The 17,463-nt window shown below is 34.1% G+C and overlaps 2 protein-coding genes and 1 long non-coding RNA gene across 5 annotated transcripts in view; 1 reads left to right on the top strand and 2 right to left on the bottom strand.

The window, feature by feature from the left end:
- The window catches only part of Brf (TFIIB-related factor), a 56,246-nt gene extending 50,913 nt beyond the window's left edge, over positions 1-5,333 (bottom strand). Inside the window, exons 1-5 of one of the 2 annotated variants that reach the window (XM_021346682.3) lie at positions 5,222-5,333; positions 2,670-2,871; positions 1,290-1,507; positions 802-1,026; positions 182-286 (exon numbers count right to left, since the gene is read on the bottom strand). In XM_021346682.3, the coding sequence (XP_021202357.1) occupies positions 182-286; positions 802-1,026; positions 1,290-1,503 (544 nt within the window). In that variant the 5' untranslated portion in view covers positions 1,504-1,507; positions 2,670-2,871; positions 5,222-5,333. 2 annotated transcript variants of the gene reach the window in all.
- LOC101743155 (transcription factor kayak) overlaps positions 4,304-17,463 on the top strand; it is a 37,799-nt gene continuing 24,639 nt past the window's right edge. Inside the window, exon 1 of one of the 2 annotated variants that reach the window (XM_004921767.5) lies at positions 4,304-6,055. In XM_004921767.5, coding sequence (XP_004921824.2) covers positions 5,924-6,055 — 132 coding nt within the window. In that variant the 5' untranslated portion in view covers positions 4,304-5,923. Of the gene's footprint in view, positions 6,056-14,654; positions 15,122-17,463 lie in introns of those variants that run through there. The other variant, XM_004921768.5, reaches the window with a different exon arrangement.
- LOC134201437 (uncharacterized) lies at positions 12,952-14,580 on the bottom strand. Its single transcript, XR_009976728.1, has 2 exons — positions 14,367-14,580; positions 12,952-13,830 (listed from the first exon to the last, which is right to left on the bottom strand). It is a non-coding gene; the product is annotated as an uncharacterized LOC134201437 (long non-coding RNA).

The raw sequence follows: 17,463 nt of genomic DNA, 5'->3' as shown, positions 1-17,463 counted from the left end.
AACATGACTTATTTTTTAATTGCCTGTCTATGAATTGTCATTACAGCTTTTAAATAAATTGAAGCTTATCTATACAAACTAAGAAAACAATTCATGAAGCTTGGAAATTCTTTTCTTAATTTTGTGGAAGACCATTTGCACATTAAACCTGCATAGTAGCTAAAAAATTAAAAAAACTTACCAGTAGGAGGTATGTTGATGCACAGAGCCCGTGACAGTTTGAAATATGCTCGACCAAGTTGATAGCAGCACAATGGTACAGCATCACTTACATCAATTAGCAGATCTAATTTTATATAATAGGACATTTATCCATTGTAAATAAAAAATGGCTTAGAATGTAGGTTTTTAAATAAAACTTGAAGATAAATTATTTACTAAACTAGGAATATCACAGATTTTAACAATGATTCTGGGAACATTTTGAGAAAATAAACTGTTTTAGTGAAAAATCTGCTATTACAAAAATTTATTACAAATAGTTAATTCTGCTGAGTAAATTATATAATATGATATATTTTCTGACTGCAGAGTAAATTCATTTTTAAATGTTCTGAATGATATAATAATATAATATACAATTTTTAATTTAAGTTTTATAAATAGCAAACTTTACTGTGCAAATTATCCAGGCTTGTAACTTCACTGGCTGGTTTATTTTTATACTTTACTTTTTCAACACTACATTAAAAACTAATAATGTTACAAGTATTTTCAATAACTATCATGGGCAACATGATGAACTGCGAATGTAATAGACAATTCATACCAATAAGTTCAAGATAGATATTTAAAGGATACGAGGGGTCCCCTCTGTCCTACAGGTCATGTAAACACATGCAGCTTGGGTATGTGTTACCGGCCTGCCTATAGTCAAATGTCTGGATAAGGCCATTTTGTAAAAATTACAGGCAATGTCAATGCATTGTTGGTTTAGACGAAGTTGCTGGCATAATGCTGTGATACCAATTCTAGCTTTCCTCAATGTGATCTCTTTTGACTCTTGACCAATACCAGCATTGAAGGCTGAGAAAAGAATGTATCATAGAATTTTCTTTGGTTTTTGTAAGTCATAAATAAAACTAAACTACTTTATAGTATAATCTTGCATTTGTGATCTTTATTTGACTATTTCTAGTATTCTGAATACTTTTCAGTTTGCTCAGTAATAGAAGACTAAGGTCTTATTTGTCAACATTTTATTATCATGCTAATTATGAATTTTTCTATTATTATTAAAAATAATAATCTAACTGGTGAATTGGAAAGAAATAAATTAAATTATTTACCTCTACCAAAACCAGTAGCTCCTCCCTTAGTATCCGCAGATACAAACTGTCCAATTGCAGAGGCTCCCCCATGAGCATTTTCTTGAAACTCTACCTCAGAAACGATAATGTTATCTTCAAGTACAGTACCACAACTTGTACAGACTGCATCGCCACGTGCGGGATCTACCTCTATCTCCGATGAACCGCAGTGTTTACATTTTTTCCCTGACATATTTCTAAAATTATGTTTTTTATTAGTAATAAGGTTAAGTTGGGGGCTGTGTGACATTGTAAGTTTCCTTACCAGGGTGCAAATGTTTCAATGATTAATTAAAGCTTCATAAAATAGAAATAATAACTGTTTTTCTATTTTGAAACTTCAACATTTAGGTATCTTTCTATTTATCTTTACTATGATAGAACTAATATGACATTTAAAATATTTTACGATTGTTCTCTTTTAGAACATGTTATTATTTTCTTGTTTATTCTAAGCCAATAAAGGGCATTAAAACACTAAATGAGTCAATAGTGTGTGATAGGGCGATGTCTATAGAATCTATTAAAATTTCTTTTCAAACTATCGGCTTGAAATTCTATGTAGGAAATTATGAACAATATCTTGACATTTTCATATGACAGTCGAAAGTCATGTATGTACAGGTTCCATTTTTCAAACAGGACAGACGAAAGCTTCACACCAAAAGGTCTAATTATTACTATTTATTTTAAATGAAAAATTAAATGGATGAATTGAAGGGAAGTTGATTTATTTAAAACTGTTATTAATTAAGGTGAAACCCAATAGTGATAGATAGAAACGTGATGTGACGAAATAAAGTTCAGGAAAATGTTGTCTAGGTACTGAGATTTTTGTCAACTTTTTGAAGAACACAAGAAGTAGTGTCTAGCAGATGCTAAACTAATTATTAACTGCATTGTTATTAAATATTTAAATTGAAGAACCACTACATTATAATAATAATAATAATAAGCCCTTTATTTCTTGCTTTACAAAGTTTTAAAAAATATATATAATAAATATAAATGTATTTATAAGTATTTAGGATGTAAAAGAGTTTTGTAATAAATCAGTAAAATTTAGTTAGCAAGAACCCCGGATCGGGTAAAGGCCTCCTCCAAAGATGCCCAAGCGTCTCTATCCTGTGCTACGTCTATCCAGTTTGCGCCAGCTGTTCGTCTAAGATCGTCTTCCCATCTGGTTAGTGGTCTCCCTCGACTTCTCTTGCCCGTTGGGCCGCTCCAAGATGTAACTTTCGCAGTCCATGTCTGGTCTGTATATCTCGCGACATGGCCAGCCCATTTCCATTTTAGTTTTAGTGCATAAGTCAGGGCGTCGGTCGCGTTAGTGGTTCTTCTTATCTTAGTATGCCTTACCTTATCCATCTTCCTTATTTTGAGCATACTCCTCTCCATCCCCCTTTGACAGGTCCTGATTTTATTTGTGGCTTTAGAGGAGAACTTCCACGTCTGGCACCCATACGTCAGGCATGGTAAGAGACTTGAGTTCATAACTTTTGTTTTGAACCACTACATTATCAGAATAAAATTAATCAGAACTTCACTCATCGTGTTCCTGCTAAATAAGTCTTTAAAGTTAAACAATTCTGATATTCAATGCTAAATAATTTATACCAAGAAGCAAAAACTTTTTGCTTCTTTGCATTATATATTACATAGTACAAAAATTACGTGTATTAAACGAAAAAATAGATAGTGTCTTCGAGAGCCTGTAATTTTAAATACCAAGCAAGACATTTAAAAAGCAACTGATAGTTATTGGACCAGTGAGTGACATTTGTTTCATTTTGTCTATTTAGTGTTTCTTCAAGTTTAAATGTGTAATAACGGTAGTTTATTAATTGTTTAATATCTGTGAAAGTGCACAAATGTGGGAAAATGAAACAAAGCCGTCGTCGTTTGAAATCGTCGTGACCTAAACGATAAGACGTCCGGTGCATTCGTGTTGAAATGATGCACCGGTGTTCGAATCCCGCGGGCGGGTACCAATTTTTCTAATGAAATACGTACTCAACAAATGTTCATGATTGACTTCCACGGTGAAGGAATAACATCGTGTAATAAAAGTGAAAGCCGCAAAATTATAATTTGCGTAATTACTGGTGGTAGGACCTCTTGTGAGTCCGCACGGGTAGGTACCACCACACGGCCTATTTCTGCCGTGAAGCAGTAATGCGTTTCGGTTTGAAGGGTGGGGCAGCCGTTGTAACTATACTGAGACCTTAGAACTTATATCTCAAGGTGGGTGGCGCATTTACGTTGTAGATGTCTATGGGTTCCAGTAACCACTTAACACCAGGTGGGCTGTGAGCTCGTCCACACATCTAAGCAATAAAAAAAAAACACTCCTCGCATTCCTGCTAAAAAGTCCATCTAAATTATTTTTTTTGAGGGATTTTATGACCTGGTAACTAAGATCCTTAAGTCATGTCTTATATTAATCTATATTCTTATTTTTATGAAAATGATAATATGGAGTGAAATGAAATGAAATGAAGACGATTAATTTGAGACATTAATCAACTGGGATGAAATTAAATGAAATGATAACAGATGATAGGTACGCGATGAAATATAATCTCAGTAAAATGGTGGTCATTTACTAAGATTTTTTCAGTGGGCTTTTTGGAGGATCCCGAGAAGTTACGTCCAGCGGCTTTGTTTCGTTTTCCCACATTTGTGCACTTTCACAGATATTAAACAGGTAATAAACTACCGTTATTACACATTTAAACTTGAAGAAACACTAAATAGACAATATAAAACAAATCACACACGCGTTCCCGCCAAAAAGTCCATCTAAATATATATATATTTTTTAAGAGATTTTATGACCTGGTAACTAAGACCTTTAAGTCATGTCTTATTTTTATTTATATTCTTATTTTTATGAAAAATGATAATATGGAGATACATGAAATGAAATGAAGATGATTAATTTGAGAAATTAATCAACTGAGATGAAATTAAATGAAATGTGGTGATATGGGATGAAATATAATCTCAGTAAAATGGTGGTCATTTACTAAGATTTTTTCAGTGGGCTTTTTGGAGGATCCCGAGAAGTTGCATCGAGTGGCTTTGTTTAATTTTCCCACATTTGTGCACTTTCACAGATATTAAACAGTTAATAAACCACCATTATTACACATGTAAACTCGAAAAACACTAAATAGACAAAATAACACAAATCACACAACTTTACTCCTCGCGTTCCCGCCAAAAAGTCCATCTAAATATTATTTTTTTTAAGGGATTTTATGATCTGGTAACTAAGACCTTTAAGTCATGTCTTATTTTAATTTATATTCTTATTTTTATGAAAAATGATAATATGGAGATACATGAAATGAAATGAAGATGATTAATTTGAGAAATTAATCAACTGAGATGAAATTAAATGAAATGTGGTGATATGGGATGAAATATAATCTCAGTAAAATGGTGGTCATTTACTGAGATTTTTTCAGTAGACTTTTTGGAGGAACCCGAGAAGTTACGTCCAGCAGCTTTGTTTCATTTTCCCACTTTTGTGCACTTTTACAGATGAGTCGACTATTATCAAAGCCGGCAATCTGACTTTTGGACAATGATTGGTAAATCAGAAAAACGAATTATTGACTTTGTATTCCATTGGCAGTCACAAAACTCTTCGGAACGACATCTTAGATAAATAACAGGTTAACTATTAACCTTTATTTAATGCAGGTTTTGAACCGTATTCTTTGAAGGAGACGATTATATTCAAATCAATCTGAATTGACATACCAATAAATTTTTTTTGTCCAAATGCACAGATTGCCACCTTTGATAATAGACGACTCAGATATTAAACAGTTAATAAACCACCGTTATTACACATTTAAACCTGAAGAAACACTAAATAGACAAAATAAAACAAATCACACCACTTCACTCCTCGCGTTCCCGCCAAAAAGTCCATCTAAATATTTCAATTTGTTTAGGCACAGATTAAAAAATTCACATAGGTTATACTTTTTGAGTTCTTGTGGTAACATTGTAATTCCAGGTAAAGCAAAATGCTGGAACGTCACAAAAACGACTGATTCTGATTGGCTGGATATCACGCCATGCCTATATTTGTACGATGAGATCATCCTTCAATTCTGTGATTGTACAATGTTGAACGTTGAACGATACGTCCAAACAGTAACAAAAAACTTGATAAAGTTAGGCGGTTACACCTTTTCGAAACACTTCTCGAAAAATTCAGAGAGAGAAGGGCATCCCCAAAGTCCAAAGCGATGACGACGTCACCTCAACATAATAATGTGTCGTGCGAACTGCAAATGATGAGTCATCATTGTTGTGATCGAGTTTGTGGCTAATCTTTTTTGAGGCGCTATATTTGATTTTCTTGACTTGACTTTTGTCACATACACAACACATGATACACAATCTGTCAAACCAAAATTTCGCGTTCACATTCGTTCTCTAAGAAAATAATGAATTATTCGTTTGGGATACATCGTGTGTAATATCATATGATTATTTGGTAATCTATGAAGATTTCATAACGTCAACAAACAGTTGTGGAACTACGTAAATTGCTGTGAATTGTTTGTTTATTGGATTTTGTGTACGAACTGATGACGATGAAGCTAGAAATAAGTGATAGTCCCTCAAATCAATCAGACTTTTCCTGTGATAGTCAATCGTCACAAGGATCTTCTACAAATGACTACATTTCCTCGATCCCAACATCAAGATCGCTTCTTATGGTGAGTATAAGTTGCGGATAATAACATTAACATTTTAATTTTGTTAAATATAAGATTAAATTTTACATCTTTAATCTAATATTTCTAATTTTGATCTGAGAACTTTACAAAAATGTTTAAGTTGGTAATCTTTAAAAGTCAGCTGCTCTGGTTCTGCAGGAAGTTGAGTATTTGATCAAGAAATAATTTTGAGAGTCTGTCACAAACTGTAAGTGTATACAAATAATATATTTACTAATATAGTATACTTACCAATTGATAAAAGGTGTAGGAAAATTGGCACTAGCATATCAAATTAATAATATTGTATTTTGGCAATTATTTGTGTTTAATTTAATTCAAATCAAGCATTTAACTTTGTGCTGTTAGCTTTACATAAAAACAAATTTGTATGTACTTATAAGATACAAGATTGTAAAAATATTTTTTACTAATATACATGCAATATGCCTTTTTATAGGGCTTTATATAATTACTTAGTTCACAAATCATAGCACAATAATAATACAATAGTTTAATATTACTTCTATATTAACTGGCAGATTAACAAATAGGCCACCTCATGACTACTGTTGTCCTAGCAATATATACTGATTTCAATTCGGTAGTTCCAGTTAGTAAAATGTATCAGGATAGTGTAATCTACCTATGTATGCTTACAATATTTTTTGTTTGCTCATTTCCTTGTTGTTTAGTAAATATATATGTATGTATCTATTTAAACATACATGTACAGGGAATCCACCTTTGGGACCTTTGGGAACAAAACTCAGTTCCATATCAAATGTAGTGAAACTGAGTCACTCAACTTTCCTTTTCGTTTTTACATAATTATTTAATATCTAGTCTGTAAATCCTAATATTAAGTTGTGATTATAAATACTAGGTAGAATTCTCAGAGGTATTTAGAAATGTAAAATGGATCAAAAAAGATTAAGACATTAATTTTAAAGTTAATTTTAAAGGTAATAGCTTTTAGTAGATTTTTGAGGAATTTATTAATCGTATACGTCGTTAGACGCGTGGTTCTGGCCTTAAATAGCAAAAAAACATCCCTTCTGGAGAGTACCATAAAAGCGATTGCGTATTATCTCCTTCTCTGAGTATTATACGGGCATACTGCGATCGCCCACGGGGAATACTAAATGTCCGCACGGGTAGGTACCACCATCCTCTCATTTCTTTCGTCAAGTTGTTATGCGTCTCCGGTACCATAACGCAGGAGAATAATCGTAGCCAGGCTCCGTTGAGTGTGGTATATTTAATGTTGATATTTTATTTCTATATACACAGAAGAAATCAACAGTATCTTGAAATCTAGCAGTTTGTTCCTCTTCTCATCCTTCGATAGGATGATCACGAGTGTGCCATAAGCGCCAACCATCTTCCCTATATAAATTTCAATTTTTACTATATTAAACTAACTTCAGCATTGTTTTTGTGAAATCAGAATAGATAAGACTAGTAAGTATCACACCGACAAGGTAATGGTTCAATTATTCTTGCACAATGACGAAAACGCACAAATCAAGCACAATTAAAATCATAACATGTTTTTTTACATTTTTTTTCCAATCAGTTTTGGATTCTCGTCATTTTGTCAATTATTAATCTTTTTTTTTTAATCCAATTAAATTTACGCAATTCATTCTTAAAATCTTTATTTGCGCGCATTTCGAATACTGTAACGCTAATCAACGCATTTACATCGAGAAATTATCGTACAAATTCATAGACAGATAGATGTTTCTATTGGATTGGACGAAAGTCTATCGTGACAAATATTCAAATTGAAAAGGTGCGATAGAACTGAGAGAGAGGGGACAACTAAGTAACAGATGCGTAAAGACATAGGTGATTAAGCCTTCGTAGCCCAGATTAAGTTAAAGACCATACTCCATAACCCATCTCTTCAACCCGAACCCTAGCTGTGGCTCTTGGATGGCATAACTAATTTAATATTAATTAAATCACTCTGTTCATCGTAACATTTGACCTTTATTTATCCTTATGCTCATGGACATCAGCTGAACGGCTGCCCATCGCTTAAGACTATTTTCAAACCAAAATGTTTAATTTTTTAAGAAATACTTTGTCAAAATCAAAATTAAGTTTCCTTTTGCGTACTGTATTCAAGCATATTGTGTATTTAATTGTAATGTTATTTAAGTGACTGCGTACCGACCTCGATGTGGTCTATAAATCCAGCAGACGCACAGTCAAGGCGACGATAAAGTTTTATAAATAGCTTATGTTAGTTTTGTTATTCTAATAACATTGAGTTTCAGTGAATTACAATAATTAAACATGGTAAATTACCTATTACAACCGTATTGCCGGCGTTTATTTTGCTTAGTTAGTCTTGTTTGTTGGGCCTGTTGGGTTGCGTATGGACCTTTGTAATTTCAGTCGTCGTAGCCTAAAGGATAAGACGTCCGGTGCATTTGTATGTAGCGATGCATCGGCGTTCGAATCCCGCCGGCAGGTATCAATTTTTCCAATGAAATACGTACTTAACAAATGTTCACGATTGACTTCCTTAGTGAAGGAATACTCGTAACATCGTATAATAAAAATCAAACCCGTAAAATTATAATTTGCGTAATTACTGGTGGAAGAATGTCTTGTGAGACCGCACGGGTAGGTACCACGACCCTGCCAATTTTTGCCATGAATGCCAGTAATGCCTTTTGGTTTGAAGGGCGGGACAGCCAATAGGTTTGTCCACACATCTAAGCAATAAAAAAAAAACAAAAAAAACCGGTAGTTCTGCTAGTAATATCTCATATTTTTGCTAGATCCGCTATGGTCAGAGGGTTGCATTTGTTCATTTTCATATAGCGCTCGTGGTTTTAAAGTTGTGCCAAAGGGCTATGATTGGCATGGGGCAGTCACATGACGTATCTCCTTGGCTGTTATTTCTAGATAGATCTACTTCTCGGTACGGGTGGTTCTGCCGCATTCACCTCCCGTCCTGGATGTCTGTACGTTAACCATGGTGTCCAGGTCCATTAGGTGTCCAGGCGTAGGAATGGTCGATCGTGATGAAAGCGAATTTAATACGAATTAATTACTGTTATTACATTAAAACTGAGAAGTAACCACAAATGACGTATAAAAACGATTCTGTTTAATTCGTGCAAAGACACAAATTATTCAATTAACTATGACTTAAATTCGAATGTATAAGCATTAACAAATGTAATAACAAGCAAAAAGTAATGGACATGCAATTGATCTTAAAAACAAATATAAAAAAGTAATAAACGTTAATAAAATTTACAATAGTATGATTTTAAATATCTATTCAAAATCATCAATAATGTATTTAAATATTTATTTAAACACATACACTTTTGTAAATTTGAACACACACAAACATCCATCATAATTTTACTCTGAATAAATTAAATTCAAATTACTTGTCATCGACACTGCTGCGTTGCCGTGTCTTTTTTTTTCTAGAATTTGCTATTGAAAATACCCTGCTTATTTGAAGTTTATGTTCTTAAATTTAATTGTAAGTAACTTATACAGTACATAAATAGTACTTCATGTGTTTATAAAAACTAGTTTTTCCTGCTGTTTAAGGTACTGTTTTTTTTTATTGCCTAGATGTGTGGACGAGCTCACAGCCCACCTGGTGTTAAGTGGTTACTGGAGCCCATAGACATCTACAACGTAAATGCGCCACACACCTTGAGATATAAGCATAGCATAGCATAGTCTCAGTATAGTTACAACGGCTGCCCCACCCTTCAAACCGAAACGCATTACTGCTTCACGGCAGAAATAGGCGGGGCGGTGGTACCTACCCGTGCGGACTCACAAGTGGTCCTACCACCAGTATACTAAAACTTTTTCTTTTCTGTCATCAATAATTTTATTACAAATGGGTTATTTAATTTTCGATTATCGAATTTTCGAAGAACATTACCCAACTAATAAGAAACATTACTGTTTGTAATATAAGTAACGAAAATAATTGTAGTACGAATATTTGATTTTATGCCCCATTTTGAGATACCTAATAGTCAACAGATGCGACCTCAATACGCCCAAAAACCATTATAACCCATTGACTAGCTAGTCATTTGAGCGACCAAGAAGCTTGTAACAAGGAAAACATCGAACCGAGCGATGACCGCGTGTGCTGACGTCAGAGATTCGAGGAAAACTCGCGAAGCCTGGAACTGACAACAGCGCTGCGCACGCGCACTTGATATTAGCGGCCATTAAATTGTTAAAACAGATTTGAAGCGTCTAAAATTGAATTTTATAATAAACATCACAAATTAACTTTAGTGTTAGTTTTATTGTACCAGTAGCAAAACCGATAAATGATGTTTGAATTAAGAATAACTGTATTTGCAAGTATTTTTTAAACAGATCGCAGTATATGAATGTCGGAATGTTTCTCCTTAACGTTAATAGCTAAAAATAATAGAAGAGTTTTTTTAAAATCTAAACCAAGATTAATGATTTGGTCGTTAAATGTGTCCGTGTAACACGTAGGTAATAATTTCGCATCGTCTAACCTTGAATAGTGACATGTCGACTTGGCTCAAGGCGACCTGGTACCTACTGAAAACGTACAGCCAAAACTATAAGATTAAAATATAAAACGTTCGCAGATAAATTACTTTTGTAACATCGTCTTTTGGCTTGGAATCACAAAATTATTTATCTGTAATATAGTTAACAATATCCATGTAAGTATTGGTAACATAATCACAGTTTTGGTTTTGTTTTTGTTAACTAAAATAAAAATATAGCTAAATAGGCACATTCACTTCGGTCGCAGACTCGTAATTGTTAGTGACCCTGATCATTGTCCGATCCGATTCACTCGTCGTAGTCAGTATCTTTGTTAAAGAGACTTGGCATTCAGGGCTATCAGGATCTTCTTGTTTCTCTTTAGATTTCAGGAGATTTGATAGCTTAGATGCGCGTAAAACCTTTAACATAATAAATCTATTAGCTTCAAGGCGATCTTATTTTCGCGTAGCGTAGTAGTAGAAGTATATATCTAAAAGAGCTCACGTCTTGGTATACCATAGACTTAGCACATCCTGTGAAAGGTGGACAGTAAAACTTTACGAGACTGGAAGTCCAATTGGAGCTAAGATTTTTTACGGCTAAGTGAAGGAGATAGGCGAGCCGTAACCTAGAGCCGACAACTAAATTTGTAGTATAAAAAAAAAAACAAAGTGGACAATGGTTACAAATTCCATAATCTCATAAAAATAACCGTAAAGTCCTTTAATTTTATTACTTGATGCAAACAGCTAGCCTTCTTAATGGTTATTGGCCAATTTCGTTCATGATATAAAACTATAAACAGACCCCACGCCATTGTAATGTGTTGCTACCGATTTATGGATTGTTTTATATTTATAAAGTGCAATCATATATAAAATGTATAATAAAATTGTAGCTAAAGAATAAATAAGTTTTAAATTTTATTGATATGCATTGAAGAAACTTCATAATTTTTCAGTAATATGAAATACATAAATAGGATAACAAGACTGCAATGAAAAAAAGAAAAAAAGAAAATTGTTGGGCTCTTTTTTTATATGAAGAATTTACACTTACATCTTGTGATAGTTGCTTTTTTATAATTATATTGTATTGTTCAATTCTCAGGTAAAACAGTAAAACTAGAAACCGAAGTGTTGAATTCAGAAAATTAATTACGTAGCTAGCTATTAAAAGTAGCTTGTACTTGTACATTCTTAGTAAATTGTATTTCAATTACATATACATATTTTATGTATTACGCTCAAAAATGATAGCCATTGCTGGTTTTAGTTGGTACAATCACTGAATTGCAAAGTAAAAGAAACTACTACTTCTCCACAATCTGTCCTTAGTAGTAGCTCGATTTTTCTTCTTGCGTCACTTCACTACGTATAAGGAGGGAGTATCGTTCTGCTTAATGTTGCCAAGAATAAATCATGCGTTTCAAATTTTAGATAAGGATTAGACCCCCTTGCAATTTCTCCGTCTTATGTGCCAGTGTTAACTGGTACGATGTGTCTCCTACGACTTTAGCACCAGGCGGGATGTGAGCTTTTTGGATCACGTACGCTAATAAAGAATATTTAACGGTCTGTTCTGTCATGCTAGAAAGATCGTCGATTAGAAATTTTTTAAAGTGAATTTGTAAAATAATTGTATTGTCATCGATGTTGTTATGCGTATGGAAATTTTCAAATTAATCGGACGTCTTGAAATTGTTGAAAATGACGCTCAAAGACTTCGATACATAAAAACAAACATATCTACATACGAAGCTGATTAAATCGTGTTAATAAAGGGCACGTGTTAAAATGTTTGGTTTAAATTATTCACTCGACCCTTGAACCCCCATTTCGTAGAAGCAGTGTTTCGAATGGAAAGCGTCGATCGCGTGATTACATGCTTCGGCTTTATACCCTTGAACCGAAGCTATTAAGCGTTAGAATTTCTATCCAATACAAATTTTGTGAAACAAATAAAATAGATAATATTTAATTACTCGTGAAAACAGGGGATTTTCGGTATAAATGCCGGAGGTTTTTTTTATAATATTATATAATAAATATTTAGAAACAATCACACCACGTGAACTGGTCCCGTGATAAGTTCGTATAGAACTTGTGTTAAGCCTTGTTCGCACTAGGCGAGTATTTTAGTCGAGTACCGAGTAATTTAGTGGCTAAACTACTCGCTACTCGCCCGATAAAAATAGAACAAAATGGATTGACTTGACTAAATTATTTACTAACCTATTGGACTAAATTTTTGGTTTCAGACATATTTAACTACTGAATTATTCGGTACTCGACTAAAATACTCGCCTAGTCCGAACAAGGCTTTACAGACACCAGATAAAGGAAACAAATTTAAGATTTTTATTATACACATACATTTAATTAATATAGGTACATCCATAATCCTGGAAAAGACATTTTTATATTTATCATACAAATATCTTCCCTTGCCGGGATTCGAACCCGCGACCCCCTTGTGTAGTGACCATGTCACTTACCACTACACCAGACGGCCGTTAATTGCATTGTTATGAATATAATTTGTACCAGAACAAACAGGTAATTAGTTAACCAAAAGGAAAACGCTATGAAAACGCCGTTGCGACTTTAGGGAAAAAATATGTTCTAATCATTGTTTACTACTTAAATTGTTTTGGGTCAGTTTCCACGAAAAAGATATACAATGACATGTTATTATGTAGTTCGAAATTGATTACTTATTATAAATCGAGTGTTCGGTGACCAATCAGCTTGTCAGACAGCGTGGTACCAGAGTCGCGCGTGTAGTTACTCATGTACGAAAGTTTCAATCCGCGTTTTCATTGATCGATACAAAGTGGACCTTATGTGTACTATCTTTAGTGCTTTCATCGGGTTTTGCATTGGTGTATTTTTTATTAGCGATCGATCGCAGTTTTAACAATTCACAAACTAACCGATGCTATAAGAAAATTAAATTATTGTGTGCAATTTTTAAAATTGAATTGTGAATTTTCCAATTTTTCAATCGTATCGCCTGCCACAGCAACGAAGTACATCTCTATTTCCTGGAACCATTTCGCAGAGTTGCGTTTCGGAAAATTTTCCGAATCCCTCCACAGCGTTTCCCGTGAACTATGACTTGTCCTTCTTCAGACTAGTTTCAAGATTTCTTAATGGTATGTAGCGGCTTGGCTGTGCCCCCGAAATTGGTGATGTCCGTGAGCATCTTAGATGCTCCAGCGTAAATAGGGTCGTCTGAGCCAAATATAAAAAAATCGGTCAAAAATTTATTAGAACAGTTACTGTGAATAATGTTTTGACGTCACAATCTGAACCTTGACTTTCTGTAGATTTTCAAACTGTTGGGTTTATCAAGAATTACCATTTTTATGGATAAAGATAGACTTTTAAGTGTTTTATAACGTGTCCATTAGCTGGAGTAGGTTACAGTGCTATATTAAACATAAGAAAATGTTGCTGAGCTCTTTGTTTGAATAACGTGAGTGTTGATATCTATATCATTGTTTATCGGCCAAGAGTTAAACGGTCCCCTTTATAGTCTTGTTTAGTTACGTGTCTATAACAAAGAGTATTCAAAAATGGATTTAAAAAAATAGCTCTCTAAACACACAAGTAATATAGTAGTCACAAAGACTTATCACATAATTGATTTCGTTACATTGAATGAATCATTCTTCTTGTAATCGTTTTCGTAATATTGTTACATTAATATCTAGTGCATACTGGTTTTTCTACCCTATTGTCCTCTCTCTAGGGACTGAGTCGCTTACCTTTCTGTCTATGTAACTGTGTCGACTTTTGTTTCAGTAACTAAACAGAATTCCTTATAGGTAACTTGCGTCTACAAAACAATCATTGTATTCAATTACGAGCTATTATTTAAATGGAATGTTATTTGCATCGAGCACTAGTTTATTCGTTGAATACACGATTGTTAAGTGGAAAAATTTAAATCGTCGCGAAATAATAACTTTCTCTAGTTTTGTACTTTTGCCAAACGATACAATCTCAGCTTACAAAATATTTACTTCTGGTGTCATAGTGAAAATATTCATTGAATCAGAGCGATTCCTCGGATTCGTTCGAATAACAGTAAAAGCGTTTGGCTGGGTGTCCGAAATTTTTAGAATAGTTCAACATAAGACGTTTCGATTTCGAAGTGTAATAACGCGCGTGCGCAGTCCCGCTGCCCGCGACATACAAAACCGGCCACAAACGCGCGAACCGACTCAGTCTGATATAAAACACTCTAGCTACGCGTACGTTTAGGTTGACACAAACTTCGTGGTATGACTCACACTCTTATCAAACAGTGAATTGTCACGCTGCACCTGAAAGAGAAATTTGTTTTGTGATATACGCGCGCCCTCAGCGGGTAGTTAGTAGTTTTGGACAGTTTTTGTGGAAAGCAGCCTTCATGTCGCAGTTGGTGCCCTACCATCTCCTCAGCGGCGAGCTGCAAGACGACAGTCTGATGTTCGCAACCATGTTCGATTACCAAACAGAAGATTATGCAAAATCGGTGGTGAGTTTCGCGGATTATACAACATCCAAAATCTTGTTGAATATATATAAAAAAACAAAAAAGTTTATACTAGTTTTGTAACAATGTTAACAACTTTCACGATTATTAGCACAATTTCGTTGGCGTAATGAAACATTTATAATTTTAAAAATGTTTGCGTGATTAGCATAATTGTAAATGAACGGCGTCTCTTCTTAATGTTTAAAATAATCATTTGAACACAAATATTAGTTGAGCATTGTCAGAGAAAATTTATAATTTTATTCCTTATTTAATTTTACGTAAATGTTTCCTGTCACTTCACGGTATTAAACATCAGCTCGTTATTGTGCAATAAGGACAGAAGATATGTTAGATTATTAATTAGTTATTGATTTTCAAAGAAAGTTTCCTTATTTATTCGTAGATAGTTTTCTAAGTTAGAGAACTATGCAGATTCAACATTGAATATTTTAGATACGATAAAAAAAAAATTTAATTTATTCCAGTTTCAATAACTAAGTTATAAAGTATTTTATTAACTATAAATAGTGAATGATCTCACGTGTTTAAATAACGTTTTGTTCGAAAGGAATGCTTGAGTACATGAAATATTATTTTGTTAGTTTCTCACAGTACACCGGTAGATGGCGTTAAGCGTTTTACAAAAAGTAAATCGCTCGTAATCAACCGATAAATTACATCAGATTAGAGAGATAGCAGCCGATAAGTATTTTTTTGTCATACGTTTGAATCAGGTCTACTATTGGCAGCTCCAGTATGATATCTGTACTTTTATCCGAATTACGTGCGATGCGTGATGTTATGACGTCACTAATATAATTAATTCTCCGCCTATTCAGCTACTTGTTTTTGCAAATCATTTTTTTTCTTTCAAGTATTTGAAAATAGTGTTCGAGTACCGACCCAGTTACGTGTTGTTATCGTGAATTTCATTAAAATTGCCCAGTCACTGTTAATAACCCCCCGAATTGTATTTCAATAATTTTAGCTGAATATTTGAGTAGGTAAAACTTATTAAATACAATGGTCGAAGTCAAAGATCGAATTTCGTCTGACGACTCGCCCGATTCATCCCACTTCAAAAAAGTTTATTTATAGTGAAATAAATATTGTACTTATGTAGATTTACAACTAAAATATATTTATTGTACAATGCATATAATAAAATTGTTTAACGCAATGCTTAGTTCTTCGAGTTATTGCCAGTACATCCTCATTGTACATTGGTACTAATCGTATATATTAATTGCCTTCACTCAATTTTCGTACATAAGGTAAACCGCTCCCACATAAGCTGCCCTTAAATCTTCAATGTCTCAACGTGATTCGGGATTTGGTAACGTATATTATCAAGCTCTAAAAATGATTTTAAATCATTAAGTCCACTGGTTATTCAAATAATAATAATAAATAATTTGTAAGGAATTGTCACGTTGTCACGTTACTGAGGTTTGGGAATTATCATTACTAGTTCGATTAACGTCACAAACCACAAAACATGTTTGCTTTCAAAGGCGTGTTACTAATACCATGCATGAATGAAAACCTTGGATTTTCCCAGCCGCACTGACATGTGCTCACCACACACGACACTACGCCTACTACTACTAACTTAACTAACTAAACGAAATATAATAAATTCGGTATCAGTAATAACTATATTACGATAATGGAACGTTCTAGAGGCAAAACAAATCTCAAAGGATCTGATAAACGTGTATGTCAGTTGCGTAAGTAACCGGATTTGCCAGGCTGCAGCCGCGGCGCTGTTGGTAACCTTTCCGAGGCGAAAACGTCAAGTCCGGCCGACTTGACCTACATCGTGTGCTTGTGAAATTTCTCCGACCCGACTACTTCCAAGAACGCACGTACATAGGTACGTTTAGGGAATCCCCGCACGCCGCCTCAACAAACGTAACCTCGCCTCTTTACCTGCTTCACGAATTTTTCGCAACAACAATTCTAGTTTAAAACCAAACAATGAATTGATGACGTTGATTTGAATAAGCGGAACAATGCGTAACACATTGTCAGGTAAACTGCGTTTTATTTAAACGTGTACTTTATGCAGCGTCGAATTCAAGTAATGATTGACCTTGTTGACTCTGACAGATGGGGCTTATTGATGCTTATAGACGAGCCACGTCGCCTCGTGTACAATTCAGGCCGGACGCAGGCAATTTGTTTTAATTGTGATCGCGTAATCGCCACAAGATGCCGTTAAGATATTCCCTTGACCCATTGAAGGCGACTAAATATGGATCATAGTAAAATTAATAGTAACGTATTGATTGATAAACTAACTAAACATCGATTAGGGTAACTCTCAGTTCTTGACG

This window comes from Bombyx mori, chromosome 25 (genome assembly GCF_030269925.1).
Source record: "Bombyx mori chromosome 25, ASM3026992v2".
Classification (NCBI taxonomy): Eukaryota; Metazoa; Arthropoda; class Insecta; order Lepidoptera; family Bombycidae; genus Bombyx; species Bombyx mori.
Note: the sequence above shows the minus strand (reverse complement) of the source record. Positions and strands in the feature narration are given on the sequence as shown.